The sequence below is a fragment of the Ruditapes philippinarum genome, unplaced genomic scaffold, assembly GCF_026571515.1.
Source record: "Ruditapes philippinarum isolate M1 unplaced genomic scaffold, ASM2657151v2 ctg1975_1_1_1_1, whole genome shotgun sequence".
In the NCBI taxonomy this organism is placed as follows: domain Eukaryota; kingdom Metazoa; phylum Mollusca; class Bivalvia; order Venerida; family Veneridae; genus Ruditapes; species Ruditapes philippinarum.
The window spans coordinates 33,970-61,080 of record NW_026864515.1 but is presented as its reverse complement, the minus strand read 5'-3'; the positions used below and the strand labels follow the sequence as shown (position 1 = coordinate 61,080).

Genomic DNA, 27,111 nt, shown 5'->3' with positions numbered 1-27,111 from the left:
ATTCAGATCTGACATTGACCTTTAAATGACCGTGATCATCAAGTTCAAATTATGATTTGACTTAAACTTTCTACCAAACAAACATATTGGAAAATTCAGGTGTGACCTTGAACTTTAAATCACTTTGCCCGTCAAGGTCAAATCAATGAAATTATTTTATTTTATCCTATTACCATGTGCACTGTTTTAGATGTAAAATCAGCTGACCTAAATAAGTTGTCGAAGAGACCTTTTTTCCTGTCCTTTGATGTACAGCTATGAAATTTAGCCCATGTTCACAGTTTTGCATGAACTTGAATGATATCAGCTGACCTAGATTTTGATAACATGGTCTTTTTTCTTGACCTTTGAAGTACACCTTTGAAACTAAGAAACCTTATAGAAATGTTGTTATACATTTTTGCACATTGATTGCAGACAATTGATAGAATGAGCTCCGTTTCCCAGAATGAGTCAGGTGTTTTCGAGTCTTCATCGGGATCGTCAGATATTGATCACTCTAGAATTGAGTATATGTTAGACGTATATATGCAGTTCATTAAGCATCAGGTCAAAGTAACTGATGTAATTGATCACCTGCATTTCCTTAGTAAGTATGCGCTTATTTGATTTCATATTAGCTTGACATTTTCGAAGATAAATTTCAAGCTTTTGCTACAGTCATGTTGCCGTTGACGTTTCCATTGTTGTTGCTCTGCCCGCTGTCGTTGCCGCACGAATTCTGTAACGTTGTTCATATTTTTTTATTAATTGGCAATTCAACTGTTGTTTACTTCCAAGTGACATTGACTGATTGACTTACTTGCTAATCAATGAGCAGATTTGTTCCATACCGTCACTACAAAGACTGTGAACATCGGCAAGTTAAATTAAATACCAGAAGATGACATAACTGTCATTACAGATTGTTTGGGTTTAAAATCACATAAAGAAGGGTCTCATGTGGTGGGGTTCACATTCTTTACTTACATTAGAAAAACCTCAAAATAGTGCTTTTGAACGTAATTGTTTTAATGCTCAACAAAAAAACCAAAAAAATAACAAACATACAATATCTTATCTCTGATTATAATTTGTATATTAATGCAAAATATTAATGCATTTTATGTATTATAATTAAAGTTTATATTTCAGGCGACCGAGAAAAAGATATTGTTCTTAGTAAGCACAATTTCTGTCAGTCTGATGCATTTGAGCTTCTAATAGAAATGATTAAGAAGAATGAGTTCAAAGGAAAGTGGCAGACATTCCGAAACGCGCTTGATATTAAAGGTACAACAATAACTTTCGTTTTATGTTCATTGATTTGTACCGTCATGAAACATGGCGTTTATTTTAACCGTCGATTATTAGAAACCAATATTTTATGGCTTTACGGTATGAAGAGTACAATGCGACCAATCAAAAGCAAATTTGACGTAAATCAAACATTATGATTGTTGGTCAACATTTATATATTTTGGTCTCTAAACAGGTGTTATCTCATCGTCTTTCATATTTGCAGAGTTTCAGCACATAAAACTTCTAATTGATGGGAAAACAGAGATGGATCATACCTGTAATAGGCGACTGCTTAAGCTTGTTAAGCCGGAGCTAGCGAAACGCATAGATGTGCAAAGTTTTCTTGACATAGCTTTTGAAAAAGAGCTTTTGACAGATGATGACAAATGTCTTGTGGATGCGCAGTTGAGAGAACACGGGGAAAGTGCAGCAGTTGAAGTAATATTAGACAAGATCCACACACATAAAAAAGATTGGAACACTATACTAATTGAAATCCTTCAAATGGAGAAATTCTGCCTTGGAGACATTGCTGAGCTATTTAAAGATATTGAAATGAAGGAACAAAAACCGTCAGCTAAAGGTAACCATATTTTCTATTGGTGTGCTACTTAAAACCAATCGTTGTCATTGACTTTAAACCACTTGCCCCTCACCGCCATGGGATCGACTTTGGATTTTGTCATGTGAGGAAGCTATCCAGCTAGCTTACTGAACGTCATTGGTTTTACTCATATGCCCTTTTGTAACTGAAATAATGCACGGAGTGCAACTTGAGGTCTTCCAGCAGCAGTTAAGCTGGGAAGTCGCCATAAAACATTTACAATAGGCGATTTTTAGCTTACCTGTCACAAAGTGACAGGGTGAGCTTAAGTGATCGCTTTTCGTCCGGCGTCCGTCCGTCCGTAAACTTTTACTTTACATGACATCTCCTCATAAACCAATAAGCCAACTTCACATGAATGTTCCTTTGGTGGTCACCTTTGAAAATTGTTCAAATAATTCAATTCCATGCAGAACTCTGGTTGCCATGGCAACCAAAAGAAAAAACTTTAAATATCTTCTTTTAAAAAACCTAAAGAGCTAGAGCTGAGATATTTTGCATGAAACATTTTCTAATAGATGTCTACAAAGTTTGTTCAAATTAGAGCCCTGGGGTCAAAATTGGTGCCACCCCGGGGGTCATTCATTTTCCTTATATGTGTATAGCAAAAACTTAAAAAATCTTCTTTGAAAAAACCCAAATAGCTAGAGTTTAGATACTAAGCATGAAACATCTTCTAGTCAGTGTCTACAAAGTTTGTTCAAATAAAAGCCCTGGGGACAAAATTGGTGCCGCCCCGGGGGTCATTCATTTTCCTTATATGTGTATAGCAAAAACTTAAAAAACCGTCTTTAAAAAACTCAAATAGCTAGAGTTTAGATATTAAGCATAAAACATCTTCTAGTGAGTGTCTACAAAGTTTGTTCAAATAAAAGCCCTAGGGTCACAATTGGCCCTACCCCGGGGAACACTGATTTTCCTTATATGTATCAAGCAAAAATTTAAAAATCTTCTTTGAAAAAACCCGAATAGTTTGAGATTAAATATTAAGCATGAAACATCTTCTAGTAAGTGTCTACAAAGATTGTTCAAATAAAAGCCATCGGGTCAAAACTGGCCCCGCCCCAGGGGTGTCATTATTTTTAACTATATGTGTGTAATAAAAACTTTAAAAAATTTCTTTTAAAAAACCTAACAAGCTAGAGCTTAGATGTTTAGCATGAAACATCTTCTAATGGTTGTCTACCAAGTTTGTTCAAATTAAAGCCTTTGGGTTAAAATTGGCCTTGCGGGGGATCATTGATTTTCCTTTTATATGTGTATAGTAAAAACTTTAAAAAAATCTTTTAAAAAATCTTAAGAGCTAGAGTTTAGACACTATTGCGTGAGTGTCTACTAAATTTGTTCAATAAAAACCCTGGGGTAAAAATTGGACTCGCCGGGGCGGGGGTCATTGTTTTTCATTATATGTGTGTATTAAAAACTTAACATCGTTTTTAAAAAAACTCAAAGACCTAGAGCTTAGATATTAAGCATGAAACCTCTTTCAATGAGTGTTTACCAAGTTTGTTCAAATAAAAGCCCTGGGGTTTAAACTGGCCCCGCTCCGGGTACCTATATACAGGTGAGCGACTTCAGGGCCATCATGGCCCTCTTGTTTATATTTAATTTTGATGAATGTATTTTAACAAGAAAAAAGTAAATAAGTATTAAATTACGCAACTTGAAGGTATTAATTATGAACTTATTTGACAGAGATATGTCTTTAAATTCTTAATTATTTGCGTGTATTCTTATTTTTTGTACAGTATCAAACAGTGGAAAATAGAAATACTTCATAAATGTTCTGTTTTGCATATCCATTTTAAGATTCTGCATCTTGTACATGTATATGTATTACATATGTATCCGAAAAAGCACGTTTTTATCGGATCGGACAAGAATTTTTTTCTTCAAAAATATGCAAACTGATCAATTATTTAATGATAGGTACGAAGAAACGAACAAGAAAGGATATACGAAGCAAGAGCAATATCGAAATGGACTGGCGCTATCGATACTTCATGGAATTCGACAACGTCTCTTTTAAGTTGTCAATGCTCGGCAATACCGAAGGCCAAAATGGACCAACAAGTGATGATTTTAAAGATCTTACGTTGGAGATGAGGAAACTACGGGAAACAATAGAGAAACTTGATGATTTTAAAGATGATTTTAAAGCTCATATGTTGGTAATGAGGAAACTATTGGAAACAATAGAGAAACAAATGCGAATGTGATTACATTGAAGTAATTTTGAAGGAATGTTAGTCAACTAAGTGTATGATTCATTTGTAAATAATCTTTCACAACGTAGTCCAATATATGTAGTATCTTATTCTCGTTGCATTTATGATGGTTAAGAAGTCTACTTAAGGAAGTCTGTATTTAGGTGTAAGGTTGCATTATGTCTTTTTTCTAACATACTATGCACAGACTAGTTCTTTGTTTTGTAAAATAGATGAATAGTGAGTTTGATGTTAATTGTAAAGATACTCTTTAAAAAAGAGGGAAACCATGTTAAAGTTTTGATATGGCCTAAATTATGATAATCAGAGTCAAGAACCAAGGTATTTGAATTTTATATTGCTTCTTACTTTTTATACTTATATGAATATATGAAAACAGTAGGACTTGTTTTATCAAAAAATTCATATAGTTTATCAATTTTGTTTTTGTTTTGTTTAGTGAATTATAACCATGTTATTTTCATAGTCATACATTGTTTACCTTATCGTAAAGTAATAACAAAATGTATGCAAACTATATGTATATTTCATGATATTGATCGTTGCATTTTTGAGACATTGCATTTTCATCATTCTATTATTTTTTGTACTTTTCATAGCATTTATTGACGTTTAAGTTGAAATTCAGGTCCACCGTTATTAAACAAAATTTGTTTGCTCCTGACCTTTGTTCTTGTGGATTTATCGTTGATAATATGTTTACGTTTGTTAGTTAAAGTTATGATTTCATCGTTCCTGCACATTCTCAGCCCAATGATTCATTTCATTTCTTTACATAGTGTTTCTGTTTCAGTTTATTGCGATGCCTTGTCGTTGCCAGGTTACTGTTCCATGCCAATTAATATATTTACTTATATTATGATCTCGATCTTATCTATGGTCAGCTTTGTTTGGTTGTCGTCTCCTTTTTCATGTGTGTTACGACAGGTGTTTTTGTCAAGATTTGTATTAGTTTTTTATTATTTCTTGTAACAATATACTACCTCGAAATGCATCACATTTTATCCGACAATCTTTTGGCCTAAATATGTAAAATTGGTCCGTAGAACGAATAATTCATTTATTACATATGTGAGCCGAATGACATGATAGGCTTTATGACTTAAAAACGTAAAAATGTGCTGTTACTTTAGGAGGAGAATTGATTCAAGACATTACTATGGGGAAAAACATTAACTTCACATTGTTATTCACATGATATGTTTTTACTTTGAAGGTTATGATTTCTTTATCTCAGTCTTTGCTGAATTCTATTCAGTATTTAGACTTTGTTTAGTATTTGAATGTTACTGTGTTTTGAAATAATCATAATTAATCATTGTACATACGGGTTAAGTTTTTTATTATGATAAGATTTACCTGATTTATAGTTTATTAATGAGACATATGAGCCGCGTCACGACAAAACCAACATAATGGGTTTGCGACCAGCATGGATCCAGACCAGCCTGTGCATCCGCGCAGTCTGATCAGGACCCATGCTGTTCGCTTACATACTCCATAACAAGTAGAGAAACTGAAAGCGAACAGCATGGATCCTGATCAGACTGCGCGGATGCGCAGGCTGGTCTGGATCCATGCTGGTCGCACACCCATTATGTTGGTTTTGTCATGGCGCGGCTCATATATGTTATGTAACAGATGTTTACTCAGGTTTTGTCAAATTGAAAGCCGATTCAGGTGATAATTGTAACAATCCTCAATAAAAAGTATATACCTGGACATACTTCAAAATCATTATTATTCGTAGGACACTACGATTCATGCTTTTTTGTGGATAGGTCAATCTAAGCATTTAATTTCTAACGAGAGTACATTTCGTCTGCTGTAGAATCTTTTTATTGCTTAGTAATTTGCATTTTTTCCTACATAAATCCATGTTTAAAATAAAAAAACCCAAGAAGTAGAATTCGTGCCGAAAAAACCCAAAAAAACACACACACAAAACAACAATAACACACACACACACACACACGCACACACACACACACACAGAGGAAATTTCATGCCCATGAGATTAAACGAATTTACAGCATTTCATTTTTTAAGTGAAATACAGGAATTCATCAGTGAAATATATTCCATATTACTCAGTCACTTACATGACATATAAAATATGATCACAGTTTCGCATCTATATGATCTTAAATTTGCAAATGTTTATTCGGCAACTAAAAGGATGAACCTCTTATCTTTAAAGAAACGTCTTTTTTAGTTTACTTTGTTTACTGAACTTTACTTGTTCAATTGTTTTCGTCTTATGTATTTATGTATAATTTTCAGCATTATAATATTTTTCACAGGGGCTGTAGTCAATATATTTGCATGTCTAGTATTGTAAAATATGAAAATAAAACAAGAAAAAATTGTCAAATTTGTGTTTTATTGATTGTATTTAAAAGCTTTGTAGAAGATATTGGCTGTATAGATGGTATGACATGAATGACAACACATGTATGAAGTTCATATGATTTTGAATGTTGTTATGTTTCACTGAATTACTCGGAGCACCCTGGATGTTCCTTGATACTTATTCGATGAAACGCGCTTAGGCAGGGCGAACTTCATTAAAAGGAGCTACTAAAATGCCTGAAAAGCATTCATGATCAATGTTACTTACATTATTTAATATACTGCCTTAACTTATGGACCTATGCATACGTTTTCCTTGCAAGTGCACTCACATATACGTTAACGCGTTAAGGCGATTAGAATAGCAACAGATTGAACCCACACCATAAATCTATAAAAAATGAATATAGCAATAAAGTTTTAGCTTCGTCTGTGTAAATGTATTTGGATTGTGAATACTGTTGTTAGATTTATGAGGGGATTTCTATGATATGTATAATTTATCAAACTCTGTTTTAAATTCAGTGATCACATACTGATATATATAACATTTATTACATTTTTAATTCGATGAGATTCAAAAATTTTACGGAGGTCAATGATGATTTCGCTACAAAATTCGTTCCAGGCTGTATTCATGGTCTCATTTGCGGCTACCATTATTTATAGTATTTATAATATGAATCCAATGTATACACAAGTTTCAAAATCGTCCAATACAACGGAGCCAATACAATATACTTTTGGATCAGAGGAAATTGACGAGAATATAATGGAATTTAAGAAAAGCCAGGTAAGACAATGTCATGGAATTTAAAAGTTATATTTGTGTGCATTTGTATTTATAAATACGTTTCGCAGATTTATCACTTATATTATTATTAGAAGCAGAAAACATTTACATTTAAATAAGCCATTTTCCTGTTGTTGTTGTTTTTTAAGTAATAAGAAAGAAAGAAAGATTGGAAACAATCTCTTTTATTGATATATTTTGTAACCAACGTAAATAATATTGCTTATAATGGTATTACACAATCGAAATCGTCGACATGCTATTAAAAAACGAGATAATGTTCTATGTATAGCCCTCATTTGTAGTATAATACGGTCGTCAGGTTCTTATGAAATTCATACGAGCGTAAAACATTACATAATATGAAGGGATTTAGTTGGATTATCTTGATTTAAGACTGGAGTTTTGATACATATGTAACATAGAAACATATTAATTGTGAAATAATCGATTTGTTTTATTTTACTAAAGTTACCAACGTGTCCAATATTAGCAAACATTTGCTATATTATAATTACTGTAACGGGACAATACTCACCAAATTTTAGACAATAGATTTAAAGCTTCATAATGACCAGGAACATTATAATGTTGTTCTTTTCGTTTGTCTTTTTTTGCTCGGAGAGTGCATTAGTGACGGTTTTTGTTATATGATTAGCGGTATAAGTTTTTAAAATACATCTTTTAATTAGAATTGTTTATTCATTGATTAATTTGTTAATTTTGTCTACCTTTTAGTGGTTTAACATTTCGTATAAAAATGTACATTGTATTATTTCTTTCTATGTTACTAGTATATTTTTGTAAGTATCCAAACAGTTGTATTTTATTCTTTATTTCATAGTGACGAAAGCAAAATATGGATGCAATAACATACATATATCTACATTTTAACAATTGCAATATCCTCTGCATCTAATGTTTCAGAAAAACATCAGTCAAGTTCCGAATTTAATTCTTCAATACGGAAGACCTCGTACAGCTACGACTCTTCAATTTCAAATTGTGTGTTTAATGATGGCCATGCTCCATGAAGACGAAGCAAACAATGTTAATTGTTTCTACAGAACCGGCAATCGATTAAAATATAACGTAATAAAAACACATAAACTTATGCCATTTCTTGATGAAATACCGCCAGATTCATGGATTTTCATGACTTCCAGGGAGGCCGACAAAGTGAAATTGAACGGTGACAAACAGTTGATAAAGGATAAGAATTTTACTGTTCCATATATTGCCGATGTACGTTTGGTGTCAAAACGAAGTCATTTCATTGTTTACGAATATCAAAGAATTTTCGGATTTTCTGATGCTAAAATGGAGAAGATTGCTGAATATTTAAGATATTGGGATGTCCTCAGGGTGTGCTGTGGTAAACAGATGTCAGCCGATTGGCGCAATAAACTTGTTCCTAGTAAATATTACGTACCACATCACGACCCACACAGTCCAACATATCCCGCGTGTGAAATGTACAATATCAGTGAAGTTGAGTTGGGAATGATAAACACACATGTTTATATGAAACTTTCTAAAGCCGATTCTTTACGTCGATTTATTGGAAAACCTGAAATGAGTAATGTGGTATTAGATGGTACTTATTGTTCACGATGTAACGAAAATATTGCCAAGAAGAAATTAAAGTTTAATCAGAACTGTGATTAAACACTTCATTTGTTTTGTGAATCGTGCTTCAATCATTGTTATTTAATGAAAGTTTGTTATGAATTTATCATTAATGCCAGTTGTAACTTATATTAAGTAAAGAATATAAATAAAACATGTTTGTAGTAAATCTTGAAAACACTTAAAATTGTCAAACATAGCAAAAATTGAAAGGTTGCAAGTCCAAATTAATTTGGCCTATTTATGTATTGGTATATACGAACTACCTTAGTTTCACAAACCTCTAGCACGTGGTTGCTCTGATGGAGTAATCGTAAGAATATGTAAATTGATAACTTTTAGAATTTAATATCTACAACGTGTGCAAACGTTTTATATTTTAAAGTTATACTATGCTCAAATTTGATATTAGAAAATATTATACAATTATTGACAAATTTTATAGAATGTCATCAGTTAAATTTTTTTTATATTTTTCTTCTTTGCTTTTGTCATGTGACCACAGAATTATTATATTTGTTATTATTGTATGTAACGAGATACTTGCTGTATGAAAGAAATCTACATAGGTAGTGATGACGCAAAATGTGGTGTGCTTTGAAAAGTTTTAACAAATATATTTATTTATTCATTTATTTCAAATTGTTTGTTTTGCTTTGTAATTATGTTTGCAATATATCAATACATGTTTATATCGCCGTTATAAGTGTAAATATTTTACCAGATGTTGCTTTACACGTTTTACCATGAAATTATTTTCTTTTTAATAATGGAGTGCTCCTCTATCAACTCAAGCTTTACATTATGGTAGTAACGATACATACTTTTAATATAAAATCATGAGGAGATGTTGCCAACACGAATGTTTTCTGAATATTAGTTTATTTTTATTTCTATAACTCGGTTAAAGAAAAACCTTTATGTTATTTTAAATGCTACATTTCCTCAAATATGTTTTCTTAATAGAAATAATTATAACAAAATATTTAGTTTGAATAATACAGAATGAAAACTTCCAATGAGAGAGAGAGATAGAGATAGGGAAGGAGAGAGATGCCACCTTAGAACGCCCAAAATGGCAAATTTGTACAAATCTTGAAGGCTCGGTTTGATTTACCCAGTTTATTGACGAAAGTGATAAAATACACTCCGCGCATCCTAGCACCTTATGCAGAATTTAATTATTTCCTATAAATACTTGTTACTTTTTCATGAGGTTATTGTCTGAAAAAGAAAGCAAAACAGCGTTTGTGATCATTGACAAGATAAAATCATCTTCTGTTGTGCATTGTTACAACAGATACGGATTAAGATATAGCGTTATTTACAATAGAACGTTCTGTTTTAAAAGAGTGAGATAATGATAACATGAAATCAACATGTTACACGGCACATAATACACTTGTCAAGCTCTTTGTTTTAATCTTGATTTCATTAGAAAAAAGGAATGTGTATCCTATCCGTAAGCTCTTTTGTTATTACCATATCAACGCAATAATCCACGCTTCAAATGTACAGGGGAAAGTTATATTCATCGGCATAATATTCTTGAGTTTCAATATGGAAATATCTTTATTCATAATTATCATAACTTAGGCCTGTATTGCAACACAAATAGCAATTGTAGACACGTTAAGGAAGCCATGTTTGTACGGAGTTATTAGAAATAGCCCTGAACTGTTCTGCTTAACAAAAATGGTTTCAACATTAAATTTGTTGCAGGTGTTTGTAGCTGTGTGTTTATTAACAGCGACAACATATTTCTTTGTTATCAAAAGGATATATTACTTTAACCATGATTTGTATGTATTGGAGAAAATACAAATGGAATCAGAAAACTGCGAGGTAGGAATCTTTCTTTATTTTACTTTTAGATATAGGTAAAGTTTTATATGATCTCGTGCATCAGTTTCTGTATAGTGTTACATAAGAACAAGATAGTGAAAATGAATTATTTGAAAGATACTACACTTTTGTTACCTATCATTAGCATACTCATCCTAACTGAATCTGCATTTCTTCATTTTTTATTTCCATTTATTCAGTTTTGTTATGTTACTCTTCAGATAAAAGCCTTAAATTACATCTAACTAAACATTTTTGCAACAATTATCTTCATTAGTGTAAGATATTAACTATCATGTACCGAGCAGCCATATTCAAAGAAACTCTATCACTGTATTTGTAACTTTCAATTTTAGCTATTGTAATACTTTTTAGACATTTGAAGTTTGCAAATTGGAATTCAATGTGAAAGTCATCAGATACCATAGACATACACCAATCATCTTTCATTTTCAGACCTGTTTCACCAGCAAAGTTCCAAATTTGATCATACAGTATGGTGGTCAGCGGACCGCTACAACTTTTCAATTCCAAATTCTGTGCTTGATAATGGCCCTGTTGCACGAGGATGAAATAAACTCTGTCGGTTGTTATTATAGTAAAATCTTCACGAAAATGGTGTACAAGTATTCTGTTATTAAAACGCATACCCTGAAAAATTTCGTTATGGATTTACCAGCAGACACTTGGGTTTTTATGACTTCAAGCAACAATCTAAAGCCTGAGAAAAAGCTTGTTTATGAATGGAGTAAACGAAAAACAATAGAAAGACATATTAGAATACCTTTCATAGCAGAAATTGATATTGTCTCTAAACGTGGGTATTTTATAGTCTATGAGTATCAGGATATTTTTGGGTTGTCTGACAAACAAATGGAATACCTTTTGGAATATTTACGATACTGGGAAATACTTCGAGTATGCTGCGGTGTTCAAATGTCTTCAGACTGGAGGAATCAGCTTTCACCAGTTTCTAATTATAGTCAACATCATGATCCTCATAGTCCGGCTTACCCCGCTTGTGAAATGTACAATATAAGTCAGGTCGAAAATTTGATGCTCAAAACTTACGTCTTTCAGACATTTTCTCAAATCATTTCACTTCATCATGTCATCGGAAAGCCTTCAACAGCTGATGGTGAGCTAAATGGAACTTATTGTGAACGTTGTCAGGCAAATATAACCATGAACAACATACAATTTAATATACCTTGTACGTGAATTACAGTCAGGAAAACAAATTACAATCAAACTTGAGAGATTACAACCTTTGTGAAGTTCACTGCGTCTTTGGGCAAGGCAACAGAAACCTTAAAATGACTTGAAAGGAAATCACCATTATCGTAATAATAATTAAAAAGATCAGCTTTAACTACATGTATACGAGAAGGCCAACGGTGTATCTAGTAACGTCTTATAGACGCTCCAATGATGTTTCTCAACCTTTCAAATGTACAATATAACTACATGTATACAATAATATTTCAAATCTAACTATATTAAATATTGCATTTATATATTGAATTACCATATCATATTTACTTGCACATGTTCAATAATTTTGGATAAATAAAGGAGGAACGTAAGTAAAGAAAAGGTGGGTGAGACCACCAATGTTGTATTTTTTTGAAAAAAAATGTAAATTGCTATACTGAGCAAATAACATTTACAAGAATATATGTAACATCCGTACCCAAATACAGCCGTAGTTACATGGCTGATTATCAGTTGACATACAATTTTATATAAACAACACATTTGTGGGTAACAGTAAAATAATAATCCCAAGGAAAACACCGTAAGCCGAGGGTAAAAGTATTTTTACGAGGGATGATACTTTTACTGTTACTCACAAACCCATGTGTTTTTTAACTAATGTCCCTGAACACGTACTATGATTATTTGAAAACTTCTATCTGTAACAAAACTGAACCAAGAGTAACATTAACTCAACTATCTTTACCTTTCAAGCTGTAAGTGTACATGAGAAGTTTTTTTTCTTTAATTCTTTAAGCAAATGATGATGCCTACCAGTCATTTATATACAATAAGCTATGTTTCAATTTGAAATCAAAACACAAACCAATTTATACGGTTATGATCTGTGAATCTGTTCCTACTGTCTCCAGAATATACTTCTCAAGTACACAAATTCGACAATGTGCATCAACGAAATTACGACGGTATCCTTCATCGGTTTACCACACTGTTAAAATTAGTAAATAATCCTAAGTTGCATGCTTTAATCATCTGCTTGTTCCATTTTGACACAATCATAATACATCCCATTCAATAATTTCCGAAGAAAACGATTGTTGACTTCTTGACTATTCAACCAAAACGTATTAAGGACGCGAAAAAAACTGTACATTAGGTGAAACAACTAAATTTTCTAGGTTCTTCACAGTCACTCTGACCTGTGATGCCTCTGCGTGGTAAAAATCGAATTATAAGATTTGAGAAAAAAGGCGGCTATTTTATTCATTTTCGAAAATAAACCACATGACCAGATCTTATACTGTTTAAGAGTACTGTTATCTATGAAACAGTTAAAAGTACTGTTATCTATGTAACAGTACTTATTTCTTTGCCACGTGGTACACTTGCACTAACAGTATGAATAACTCCCAGAGGTCTATGGGAAATTGACATTAGAAAAAAGTGAAAGGTAATAATATTTACGGTTATATGTGCTTGCAATGAAAACTATAGTTCTTCAAGACTATGTTTTTTATTGTGCTTAATCTGGAAAATATATTTCAAACTGGAAAGTATACAGCATATATACATGTTAAACTTTCATTCAAACTGTTTTAAAATATTTGTTCTCTTTTTCGAATAAGCACGATAGTTATCGACATTTTAAGATTTACATCTGCATGCAGGAACCTTCGGGGCAAGCATAATCTTTTGAACATCTATTGCCAGTGACTCCGTCTGTAGGTCGGGGACTGCTCGAACCTCCACTGCAGTAATAACCTTAAAAAAGAAACTTTTGAGTATGTAACTTGAGAATGTTCATCATATCTGTAGGATGGATATATTAGTTATAAGTAAAATATTCTGATGAATTACTTTATATTGAACATTTGTAATAAAAATCGAAACTATGAGTGTTGCTTAGGTTACCACAAGCGTCTTGGAAAATATCATAAAATGCCAAGAAAAAACACAAACTGAATGTTTATGAATGAAAACCACTTTCATATTGAATAAACTAACTTCTCTGTCCTTATTAGGATAGCCTTTTATGTAACGATTTACTCCAGAATACTGCACTTGCTTGGCTATTTCCTTTTCATTAGAGGTAATTTTATACTGTCCTTTTTTCTTACTTTCTTTACATATTATCAGAGATCTCCACTGTTTTCACCAATACCTTTGCCTGATTTTAATAATCTTGTTTAAAGAACCAGTATTATCAAAATACACAATTCATGATTCAGTTTCAGTTCAAAGTCAATAAAATTACATGAATGCATATTTCATATATAGATTGGTACACGACTTAAATGATGCAAGCTGGGTATCGTTTTTATTTTTTATCTCCTTTAAGAATTAGTGCCTTGTTTGTTAAACTTATTTGTAAACAGCATTATCAGCAATTTGATGCTGCAGTTTGCATTATAAACGTTTGTAATTATGAACGGTTTGTTGATGAATTGTAAGTTAAAGGTTGTTTTTAATAGTAATGAATTCTTATTCTTAATATATTGATCTGATACCAGCAACCAAGATACAAACTTACCAGAGTCACAGTTTCCCGTTGGCTGTTCAAGACCAGTCGAATCACAATAGAAACCACATGGACAAACTTTGCATTCAGAAACACTAGCTGCACCAGTCAAAGAAAGTATTGTTCCTACTGGGCAGGCAATTGACTGGACTGAGCCCATTGGACAGTAATGTCCTTTCGGACACTGAATACAATCGGTGATAGCTTTCCCGTTTGTTTGATCAAAAAATGTTCCGGCTGGGCAAAGAGTAGCTTGTGATGATCCAGATGGACAAAAGAAACCAACAGGGCATATGTTACAAGACCCTTGTCCAATAAGGCTGTTAAACGTTCCTGCAGGACAAATTGTTGGCTGAGCTGATCCAGGTGGACAATACATTGTTGATGGACATACGTTTATCTCAGTTTTGTTTGATGATAGAGTGCAGTAATAGCCGGCTGGACAATCAAAACAAGCTGACTGTCCAGTTAGATTATTGTAGGACCCAGCTGGGCAGATAATAGGTGAAGATACCCCAGTAGGACACATATGCCCAACAGGACATACGATACATGATGACTGCCCGGTTAAACGGTTAAATGATCCCTCCGCACACTGGATTGGAGCAGATGATCCGACAGGGCAGAAATGACCAACTGGACACATCAATCCAACATAGAGAGCTTCCGAAGGACAATAGACACCGGGTAGGCACACTTGGCATGACGTCTGTCGTATTAAGTTGTTAAACGTCCCAACTGGGCAAGGAAATGGATAAGAAGAACCATTTGGGCAGAAGTGTCCTATAGGACAGTGATTGATATCATCCAATAGAAGCCTCTTTATCCTCTGGTGACCTTCAATTAGGTATAACAAGTAATAAACAAATCAGAGTAACTAAACAATTGTAGAAATTCCAATTATCCAAGTACGATGAAAGTTTCTCCGTCGAAAATAAAAAGAAGAAAAAAGATTAAGTCAACAGATAATGACTCTAATACTTTTTTAAAACATAATTAATATTTCCCTCAGTATAATGTTGTTTGAATACTTAATTTATCTAGTCTAAGTGCATGTATTTGTTAAGCAAATTTTTATAAATGTATCATGGACAATATTTGTATTTGTTTTTAATTAAATAACTGTACACACTTAAGGTAAAATACAAATACAACCCGCCAGATAGAAAATCTCTTTTACATAAGATTGAGATAACGAATAGCATTGATGAAGCCATATTTGTTTGTTTGATACAATGTATACATGTTTAGCTTAATTTCTGGAAAGTATCTTAAGTTATAAAAAAGCATCATTGTAAGAGCAACTTGATAGATTATCTGAAGGTGACAACAGATTCGAAGTCTTGCCCTGATGTTTTTTTGTATTATTGTAAATCCAATATTTTCGCGCTGTCAAAATTTCACGAACTAGAAACATATTTTTGCGTAATTCCGACTCTTGTTAAATTCCTGCTATTGTATACTAAGTTGAAAAATCCACCCTGTTTAGATTAAGATTCTCCTATTATTCTACATGTATAATAAACCTTTTACCCTTTAATCTAGTTACTCATTGTATCTTTTGAAAATATATTGAAACATTCAAACTTTGAAAATGTTCGTTCAGAGTGTAAATGTGATTTTGCAGCATGTAACAAAATTATAAGTTATATTATATGACCCTTTGTTGACAGGGAACATAGAAAGGTACTATATAGATAACTTGAATTGATTTTCAAATATCTCTGAATCGATGTATAATTACTTACGAATACTTACATGTGACTGTCTCACTGTTGAAAATCAATATCCAGGCAAGAAAACCACACAAATAATCTTCAAATAAGCAAGTGCCATGAATGCAAACATTTCATGTACATGTATAATATAGTGTTCAATGATGAAGTCACTTATATCGGACAGCACTAAATTATAACTATACAACTTATTAAAGATAAAATAAATAAATAGCAGGCATGTATGCTTTAAATAAAATCACCTGTTTCGATGTTAACAAAACCGCTTGTAAAACTGTGAATATTTAAATGCATTATCAAAATTAAAATAAAAATTGAATTATTCAAAAATTACTCACCAAATTTAATCATTGTGCTATCTTTTTCAGCTGTAATTTATCTACATTTACCACCTTACATTTGTCAAACTAGTCAAACTGATAAGAAGTTACCATACCACATATTGTTGAAGTTCGCTCAGTAACATATCTGGTATCGTGTTATATTTGTTCTGTTCTTTCAGGACCATACGTATACAAGGTTGAATTCTGCTTTAGACCGGTAAACGTTTATCATCATCAATGCTGTCTATGTATTTCATCTGGTCTAGATTTTGTTTTCAATTACGGCCAGTTTTATTTAACGCATTTAATAAACGTTGAATATGCCAACACGACAAATTTGCGACCGACCTGTTCAACTGCAGCTTATCGGCCCTTACCGTAAACCTTCGGATAAGGACCCCGAACAGACACATACATGTATATATGATTTACACGGAAAATACACGGTATATGCCAATCTATCAAGTTTTTTGGCCTTAATTCAAAATATTCATATTGGCATGTGCATTAGAAATACAACGGTTGTAAGTGACTTCTTTAATTGGTGATATTTCAACGATATATTTTGCTGTTAACATGTTTATAAGAATGACTACACTAACACTATAACCATACATCTCCAATTTTTTGAAATGCTTTGTCCATAATAATCAATCGCTTATTACGAGGAAATAGTCGTTATGACTTCAAGCGTTTTACTGGTTAACAAATTTTAAATAATTCTGGGTTTTATTGAGTTAGTTATTTTATCGACTCAAATTATGACAATGTTTAAATATGTATATTGATAAAATGTAAATGCTAATTACATTGTATAATGTTTTTAGAAACCGAAAGCTCAAATGGCATACCTATCACCCCAAAATATATGTTATATATTCAACGTTATATCATATATGAAATATTAATTCCGCTTGTGTGACTCGAACCAGTACCAAACAAGTTCTAACTGATTCGGTAATTTCCCAACTACACCAACACAAGATAGTCTTTGCAAGTTCAAGTAAACTCTATTAAAATTTAATATCAAATCTGTTTTTTCTTAATTCCAGAATTGCCCGACTAATATGCCGATATTCAAATAAATAAGCAAATTCCGATTCTTTCCGAAAACTACCTACAGGCAACCGTTAATTGTCCGCCAGTTTTAAAACTACTAAAATAAATCCGATTCCATCAGCTCTAAACCAGAATATGAACATGAATTTTAAATTTTTACATCTTATGATATTCATGTTTTTTCTAATTGTTTGCATTATTTTCAACAACATTATCGATCATACCATAATAGCTACAACGTTTACAAGCAAGGCCTGCATTAAAATAAAAACTATTTTAAATAGATCTTTAAAAAAATTGTATCAAATCCCTTTTTTGTGAATTACAAGTATTCCACTTTTTCAAAATGCAGTATGCTAAAATAACTCTGGTTATAGCAATATTTCATCCTGCCAAATGCATTTTATCACATTAAGTTATTACTAACAGCACGATACAATTAATACATGTATACGAGTATTATAAAATACATGTATATTTGTTACCCCGAGAGTAAAGGGGTAAGAATAATGAAAAAGAAAATATAATATTTTCTTATTCTGCATTACTTTGGTATATGTAAATCATAATTTGACGAGTTAATTTTTTACAATAAACAATAAGTTGACTTTTATTGAGGTGAGCCATTTTAGATTGGTAAAATTATAAAAAAAATCATATCTTACTGTTTTTAATATAATGCTGCTTCCTGTAGATAACATTTTATAAATGTTCATGTAAGGTCATAATCTTATTGTTTGACCTAGATTTAAACGTCATGATCTTATCACAATTGTCATTTAATGACTTTGGCCTTCGAGATCACTAGTTGAAAAAATAATGAAATGAAGAGCTATAATATGCTGATGTTTTGTAAGTCATTTTTAGAACTAAGTTTGTTTGCTAAGGAAAATTGTTTAACTCTAATTTTAACTTATATATGTCTAAGTTTCTTAACAATCAAATATTTTGTAAAGCATTTTAAGATGATTTTGATGCCATTGATGAATTGACATATAATGTATGTTAAACATGGTATGCTGATGTTTATCCGGTATTTCGGTAAACAAGAACAAGAACAGTTTATGCGCGGTCGCTTTTGTATTTACTAAAGAATTTGAATGCCCGCTTCCGGCTTAAATATTGTACGAACAGGCATATTTGATCTTTGTGTACCCATAAAGCTGGAAAGTCGTCATATGTTTCAATACTGTGTTGGTGTAACTTAAAATCCAACAACAACAAACATATAACAAAAAAAGATTTTAAATTTTACAATCTAATGGCATAAACTTAAGAAATATGAACGGTAAATTACTTGGTCATTTCAATGTATGACGTTATCATTTTATTCATATTTTAATTAATAATTTAAAATGTAAAAATAGAATTATTATACGTATGTACGGATTTTTGTTTTTTATTTAGATTACAGCGCTCTGCTACTTTCGGCTGCTGTAAAATATGTAGGTATGGAAGTTTAATTAATACAATAACATGATTTGTTTGTGCGTATTTTCATCGCTAAACAATGTAAGGTTTGGAATATGCATTTGTAAATGTAACGTTATACAATTCAGTTATATTTTATGTTAAATATAATTAAGTAAACGATATTTTATCGTAAACTTAACGAACAAAATCTCTCAAAACACTGAATTTCATGGCACGTCTTGGTCAGGTTATTTGTTTAACGTCTTTAGATATGATCTTAAGCAATGGAGGTCCTCAACAATATGAGGGAGAAATGCTTAAATACAAGATCTGTGCCCATCCTTATATGAAAACACAAAATAAATCTGTTTCGTGAATATGTTTTTCTTTATATGAAAAAGTTTAAATTAAAGTCACATATGATTATTTGACGAATAAGTGTTTTGATGATATATGTGTGTTTGTATATACATTTTGAACATTATGAACATAATATCTATTTAGATTGTTTGGAATGCTATAACTGTACAGATGTGGACAGTGTGAGTAACTGTTCAAACACAGCGAAATGTGACATCGGAGAGGTAAATATAATTTAATGATATTATGCAAGCTTCATACTTATGTTTATATTTAAGTTGTTGATATTTAGCTTTACTGTCTCACACAATTTGCTACCTGGTTAAACTGAACAAAATTGACAATTTTACAAACCAGTACCGAATTTAAACGACACAGAAGTGCTTGTTATTTTTAATATAACTATATACAAAATATATTGATTAATCGGTCTTTTTTAAAAGCGTTTAATTTCATAAACAAACATATGCTACAACCAACGACAATAGTACATTTTATCGTAAATGAGTGTTTTAAAAACAGAAGGAAGTGTGTTTCTATTCAATGTTATATTTCATCACGGTATAGAACTATGTGATTTTATAGTAATGTTAAATATGAAATATGGAAACTATTCAACGAGACAAAAAAAGGAATACAATGAATCTATTCAACGAGAGAACAAAAAAGGTGTACAATATAAACGTCAAAAACTTTTTAAACAAGGTATATTATACTCTACAATCTAGAACATTTTATTGTTTATAATATCCTTTATTTCGCACCTTTACTTGCAGTCATGCTATCTCGATTTAGTCGCAACTGGGCAGACTAAAGTCGTCAATTTAGGCTGTATTGAAAATCAGGTAATAACAAACTTATCTACTTTCTAAAATAGTCCACATGTATACGTAAATTGAATGAAGGTTTATTAGAACATTTGCATTATAAACATGATTTTTTTTGCTATCAATTATATGATAACGTTGACTTTTAAGGTAACTAAAGTATGGTTGAAAAATAATGACGAATTTATTTTAAATTCTTTGTGATGAAGAATGTGTTAACACTTGGTATACACTTCTTCACAACACTGCTACTACTACTTTAATGGACCCATATTTTTATAAAATCAGTAGTCATAAAGATGTGATCAAATCTGAAATCTTTGCTGCACATATGCTTCAGAAATGTGGGGGAACCGCAAATCCTGGTCCTGGTTTGATTGGAAGAGATGTCAGAAAACGAGAGTCGGAAACATGTCACGAATGTTGCAGCACCGATAACTGTAATAGTAATCTCTGCAAGCATTTGAAACGTATGTATTTGACATGACATAACAGGTTTAAGTGCAACAGTAATAAATCCTGAATCGCTATTTAGGTTTCTGAAAAAAAGAACATGATTTGTTTTGTTAACCGTGGTTTATTACTTTTGGAATTCGGGCATAGCTCACTGTAACGTTAATACATAATGTTTAACATATTTACATCGATCCAAGTCCTAAGTATATTACTTATGTCCGTACTGCTTTGTGACAAGATCAAAATCGTCACTATTCTGATTAAACATACACAAACAATAATGAAAACGAAACACGATAGTAGAATATTATAGGAGAAAGATAAGCTAATAATTTTGATTATTTTTGTAGCCGCTGCGTGTGTTGACAGTGAGAAGGTTGACTGTGCATTTTTGAACACGGTGGCAAACATTTGCCACGATGTGCAGCATGCAAAAACAATATGTCCTAAGTTCTGTAACCTTTGTGATCTTGGTAAGAATTGTGACATTTCGGTTTTTCTTAACATGCCATTAATCTTTATTGAATTATACCAAGGGGACAGGAAAATATTTCAATGTTGCTTTGTTAGAATGTTCAATCGCTTTTGCTTCATTATAATAAGTAAATACAGCTCTATTTCGGTGATTTCCCTTTTTTTTACAAACTAATTTATTCTTTTCATGGTAACTTTTAACACTTTTATAGACTTCGTATTTGATCAATATTGAAAATACGACACAATTTTATTGTATGTATGAATTATCTGTCTTATATTGAAACTAGTTGACGGAGAGTGGGCAGCTTGGTCTACCTGGTCAAAGTTGTGATGTCACGTGCGGTAACGGTACACGATCAAGATATAGAACATGTACAAACCCAGCTCCTGCACACGGTGGATTGGATTGTGTTGGTAAAAGAAATGAAACCGAAGAATGCCAAGAACCTCTTTGTCCAGGTTTGTATGCATAACAATATATAAATAACACATGGGTTTGTGGGTAACAGTAAAAATATCATCCCGAGGAAAATACTGTTACCCGAGGCGTAGCCGAGGGTAACAGTATTTTTACGAGGGATGATTTTTGACTGTTACTCACAAACCCATGTGTTATTTATTTTATTAACCCGAACGAAAATACTGTGATGATCTGAAATTGTCAAACTAAATCTAACTGTAACAAAAATAAACCAAGAGTAACAATAACTAAACTGTCCTTACCTTTTAAGTTTTAAGTTTACTTTGGGCCTACTTGAGAAGTTTTCTTATTCTTTTATTCTTTAAGCAAGTGATGATATCTACAAATCATAAACATACAATAAGCTAGGTTTTATTTAGAAAACAAAACACTAACCCATTTACACGGTTATAATCTGTTAAATCTGATCCTTCTGTTTCCAGAATATTCTTAGCATGGTTTTTGACAAAATAACGATGATATCCTATGTCTGTCCACCATATCTGTAACGTTTCACTGATTAAAATTGTTAAATTATCCTTTGCATGTTCCAGTTTGACACATAATTATTTACATTGCAATTACTTCCGTCGAAAACGGATGTTTACTTTTTGACTATCCAACAAAAAGATATTTTATACACGAAAAGCACACCAGGGTGCAAACAACTTAATTTTATGAGTGTCACAGTTACTCCAGAGAAGAAATTGATGTCCTTTCGGGGTTAAAAGTCGAAAATAAGAATGAATCGAGAGAAAAATGGCGGCCATTTTATTTCATTTTATTTAGAAAATAGACCACGTGACCAGATTTTATACTGTTAAAAGATACAGTTACCTATGTAACAGTACAAAATTCTTAGTCACTTGGTACACTTGCATAAACAGTAAAATAACTCCCAGAGGCCTATGGGAAATAAGCATTACGAAAAAAGTGAGGGGTAATAATATTGTTGTACTAGTCTCTCTCCATACCAAATATTTGTTTAAAAGAGAAGTAGCTATAATAACAGTATATTAAACTGGTATTCGACTCAAATGTTTTTAACGAGCCGCAAAAGCGCAAAGTGTGATCGATTCTATAAAGAAAAAAACATTGGAACTTAACTCAAGTCCAAGGCAATTATACTTTTACATACTATTAGCACACAGTCGAATATGCAAATATGCACAATAAAGGGATTTATATGTCATTTATATATGTCTTTATTGTCGTTTTTTTGTGCAATGAATAGACATACACTTTGTTATTTTGTGATTTAATCAGCTGCGATAGAAATGTTTGAATAGTAGTTAGATATCAAAGTCACAAAGGCTATTTTTCCTTTTAGTAAAGGCTTAATACAGTGCAGTGAATTATTCATTACCAAAACTGAGATTTTAAAAATAAAACTATTATATATTGACAATAAGAACTGTTTTAATTTCTAGTAAATGGTGGTTGGTCAGATTGGTCAGAATGGGAGGCCTGCTCAGCAACGTGTGATATAGGAATTCAGCAGCGACATCGTACATGTACGAATCCAGCACCTGAAAGATTTGGCGACCACTGTTTTGGTGACACAATGAGTGACCGTTTGTGCTTTCCGGGAGCGTGTGCAAGTAAATATATTGATTTATAAGAATTGAGGGTTTTTATATATTCTTCTGAACTTTGATTAAATTTGGTTGTTGTTTTTATATATCTTAATTATTTTGGACTTATGATATATACATGTCTCACATACATGCAAAACTAGCTTAACCCTGTTTGCGCTCTTCGCTCAATTTCGATCCGTGTTTTATCATGATCACTATGATTTTAGCCGCGGTTAAATATAAGAAATATGCATTTTACGTAACATCTGTTTACACTAATTCAAAACGTATTATGAATTATCAGATCAGATAACAAGTTATGTGCCTTTTCAGATGGTGGTTGGTCAGATTGGGGGACTTGGGGCAATTGTACTGTCACATGTGGTGGTGGAACAATGACTCGTTCAAGGGCCTGTACAAATCCAAAACCATCACCACAAGGCAAGGACTGTATAGGCGATGCCATAAGTGTTGAATCATGTGGCAATGAAGTTTGTTGTAAGTGTTCTAATATCTATTTCATTCGTTAACTCAAAACATGAATGAACCCAATGAAACAGATTGTTCACAACGTTTGCATTTCTTTCTGTTCTATATATCCTATTATCGTTACTTTTTATGTCAATAATTTCGCGAAACAGGAAAAAATTTGTCAAAAAAACTAAACTCTACGTTTATTTGTAGAAATGTAAGGAATAAAAATTGTTTAGATAAAATGTTTAGAGTTATATCAATATTTTGACAATATTCAGCAAAACATTGAATATGTAGTACCTAATTTAGATCGTATCTGCATTGCAAAATTGTTACTTATAAAGTGTTTTTGACAGTTTATTTGGCCCTATAAAAACGATTTTTATGATATATAATCCGAGTCTGTTTATATAAGGCCATATACAACCTGTTTGCAATATTATATTAAATATAATTAGAGCCGTTTATGTAGGGCCAAAAAACCTGTCAGGAACCGATGTAAATATTTTATAATACATGTACAGTAAACAAACTTTATAAGACAAAAAATAATGAAATTTCTTCATGAATCGACATCAGCCGAATATATATGTATATTCTGGAATCCAATATTGTGTTTTGATGACACAATGAGTGACCGTTTCTGCAAAACGTTACAAAAACGTTTATCCAATAAAAAAGGACGTTACAAACGTGCAGTATTATAACGATCAATATGATTTTCAACAATATTCGTGTATTATTTAAATAAATTTTATGCAGCTAAAACATAAACCACAAAACATGCCATAATCTCTTTTGAAAATATTTGACATTGTTAATATTTCCCCAAGGCCAAGTTTTGTTTTTAATCCCTACGGGTTTAATTGACCTCAGCCCCGCGCGGGACAGACAAGGTATTTTCCCAAGTTAAATAAAACGAGGGGGGACCTACAAAATATTAGGGGGCGAAAGGCCCCTTAGATGGCACCTACTCATTCAGTGCACAAATATGTTTTGCTAACAATTCAAATATATACTTCGACATTAAAGTAGGTGATGTAACATACGCCCAGTCGTATGCATATGATACCAGCGCTGTGGCCTGCTCCACAGCAACCACTGTTGCTAAAGTTAATAAGAACCAAAAGGTCATAGTTCAATGGACGCATACAAGTTATACCAGTAATTTAATAGTGGAAAGTGATGCATTACGGAACTACTTTACGGGAATACTAATACATGCCTTAAAATAACTTATTTCAAAAAAGCTTCAAAATACTTTCAATTATTCCATTTATTTAGACCACTTTCGCAAATTATTAGTACAAGTTTCAATAAATGACAGACTACATGTATTTATTATAGATTATGTAACAGAATTGTTTTGATAATACTTTCATCATGAACATCATATTAACTAATAAATGTAGTTATCTTCATGTACTAAACAGACAAAACAACCTTTCCTAATATGAAAATTATATCTATAAAATACACTGCGTTTTATTTTCATTAACATGTGTTTAACTGAAACATCTTTGATCTGTGCTATTCAATATAACATTGAAAGCCTTTAAATAAACATTTTTGAAAATGTCATATTTTTTTAGTAAATGATAAGTTTTTTCCGAGCAGAAAACTATCAATAACCGTAGAGATGAAAAAACGGCTGCTTGTTCACGTCTTTTGATATTCTTCAAGCTTTCACTCCGCATATGGCAGCTCACTTAATCCCACCACAAATAATACCGGCCTTTCATGTACCTATTCACGTCTTGCTGAAATGAAGCCATTCAAAAAAATAGCTCAAGGACATCAAGAGATGTTACGTAATGTCTGGAAGCAAGGATCTGTAGATCCTGAATCGGAAGCCCTAACACTGTAAAAACGTACTGATCAACACTCTGTTAGTTATGCTAATGCATTATTTGCCATTTATTATATATAAATTTTAGCATCATAAAAGCTTTGATGGCGCACGAATAATAATACAAACGCCTCTTTAACCCAAATTATACCAGTAGACGTTTCTGCTTAACCACACTTTGGATTGAATTCAGAACAAAACCATGTTACATCGTTCGTCGTAATTTCAAGTACATGCGCAACGGTTTCCGATGACGTTGTAAAGTGAGGCTGAATTTGGGTGCAATTTGAAAATATGTGTGTTTCTCGTAAGATTTTTCACTTGACCTATGTTAAACATTTCATATGTAGGATAGGTGGTGCTGTAAGGATAATGCTTGGTGAAAGTTGATTACGCCAATTTGCAAACATCTGCTGTCCGCAGCATACTCGCAATTTATCGCAGTATCGAAAATAGTCAACTAGTTTATTAGTTCCATAGTTAATCTAAATGTAGATAAGTACTCACAAACAACTAACTTCGTTTAGAGATTAAAGCGAGATCTGCTATGTATGGAACGTTTTTTTTAAATTTCTGTTATTTTCTTTCTCATTTGAAAATCTAATCTCTTATGAAAGGCTTCACTCTATCACTGGAGGTAGGGTCATGAATATTTCAGAAACCTTTGGATATAATGTTGAGGAGTATTTGAGTGCTTTTGTGAGTCTCTGTCTCTTTCCTTATGCGACATCTAATGTTCTTTGCAAAACATGTAGTAACCGACCGAGTTTGGTTCGTCATACCTCTATCAAATACAAAATCTATGCAATCAACAGGCATCATATTTTTCTGTTTATTTAATTCGTTGACATTTTTCTTTTATAGAAGCATATTTAATGACAATATCATCCATAACTTGAAAATGAAATCATTCGTAGATTTTCCAGTGTAGTGATAAACAGTAAGTAGGAATCATATGAAGGAATCATAACTCCGATAGTAACATGGTTGGAATGTAGTGAATTCTGTGTAATTCTACATTGTAAATAAGTAAGTATTTCATAATCTGTCAAAATTTGAAAAATTTGAAATTATTTTCAGGCAAGTCGGCCACATCACATCTTGTTTTATTTATAACTACCTGAAGATAACATTTTAAACATCTATTATTACGCATGCTAAGGTACGTAAGCCTTATCTCATTGTTTGACCTAAATATGAACTCCATGAATTCTTATCACAATTGCCATTCAATGATTGTGAGCATTACACGTGTATACGATCCATAAATTGAAGAAAATGAAATGAAGAGCATTCCAATGTTTTGTAAGTTATTTTTACGTCTATCATTTTGAATAAGGATTGTTTAAAAATTGTGTTACTATTATTGTCATTTATATTTGTTTAAGTTTCGTATCAATCATATGAATTTAAAAAAAAACGGAAGGGAGATGTACTCCCTTCATCAAGACAAATTAGATGACTAGACATGTCACTGAGCATGCGCTATAAACATACATTTCTAACTGCATGTATGGTATTTCAGGTGATATTTGTTAAGCTCGCCACAAAGTTTTAAAAACCCATTTCAAAAATCCGTTTCAAAAAAATTTGGGTATCTTAAATAACATTAAAAAGGTTCGCAAAGAACAC

The 27,111-nt window shown here is 32.1% G+C and overlaps 5 protein-coding genes across 6 annotated transcripts in view; 4 read left to right on the top strand and 1 right to left on the bottom strand.

Moving 5' to 3' along the window:
• Nucleotides 1–5,558, top strand: part of LOC132725850 (caldesmon-like) — a 33,824-nt gene extending 28,266 nt beyond the window's left edge. For both annotated transcript variants that reach the window (XM_060711034.1, XM_060711033.1), the window contains exons 19-22: nt 418–589; nt 1,135–1,272; nt 1,505–1,864; nt 3,815–5,558. In XM_060711034.1, coding sequence (XP_060567017.1) covers nt 418–589; nt 1,135–1,272; nt 1,505–1,864; nt 3,815–4,104 — 960 coding nt within the window. In that variant the 3' untranslated portion in view covers nt 4,105–5,558. The remainder of the gene's footprint in view (nt 1–417; nt 590–1,134; nt 1,273–1,504; nt 1,865–3,814) is intronic.
• A 1,063-nt stretch (nt 5,559–6,621) lies between these two features.
• On the top strand, nt 6,622–9,071 carry LOC132725858 (uncharacterized). Its single transcript, XM_060711043.1, has 2 exons — nt 6,622–7,258; nt 8,186–9,071. Exons 1-2 carry the CDS (start codon nt 7,064–7,066, stop codon nt 8,924–8,926), a joined length of 936 nt encoding a protein of 311 aa, XP_060567026.1. The 5' UTR covers nt 6,622–7,063; the 3' UTR covers nt 8,927–9,071.
• Nucleotides 9,072–10,306: 1,235 nt separating this feature from the next.
• On the top strand, nt 10,307–12,988 carry LOC132725856 (uncharacterized). The gene is made up of 2 exons (XM_060711041.1): nt 10,307–10,732; nt 11,189–12,988. The coding sequence occupies exons 1-2, from the start codon at nt 10,583–10,585 to the stop codon at nt 11,951–11,953; spliced, it is 915 nt and encodes a 304-aa protein (XP_060567024.1). The 5' UTR covers nt 10,307–10,582; the 3' UTR covers nt 11,954–12,988.
• Nucleotides 12,989–13,436: 448 nt separating this feature from the next.
• On the bottom strand, nt 13,437–16,642 carry LOC132725855 (signal peptide, CUB and EGF-like domain-containing protein 2). The gene is made up of 4 exons (XM_060711040.1): nt 16,543–16,642; nt 16,227–16,283; nt 14,481–15,305; nt 13,437–13,711 (listed from the first exon to the last, which is right to left on the bottom strand). The coding sequence occupies exons 1-4, from the start codon at nt 16,553–16,555 to the stop codon at nt 13,602–13,604; spliced, it is 1,005 nt and encodes a 334-aa protein (XP_060567023.1). The 5' UTR covers nt 16,556–16,642; the 3' UTR covers nt 13,437–13,601.
• A 1,731-nt stretch (nt 16,643–18,373) lies between these two features.
• LOC132725854 (uncharacterized) lies at nt 18,374–23,648 on the top strand. Its single transcript, XM_060711039.1, has 9 exons — nt 18,374–18,438; nt 18,994–19,035; nt 19,504–19,583; nt 20,136–20,204; nt 20,527–20,656; nt 20,993–21,115; nt 21,407–21,578; nt 23,010–23,180; nt 23,490–23,648. Exons 1-7 carry the CDS (start codon nt 18,411–18,413, stop codon nt 21,448–21,450), a joined length of 516 nt encoding a protein of 171 aa, XP_060567022.1. The 5' UTR covers nt 18,374–18,410; the 3' UTR covers nt 21,451–21,578; nt 23,010–23,180; nt 23,490–23,648.
• Nucleotides 23,649–27,111: the final 3,463 nt, after the last annotated feature.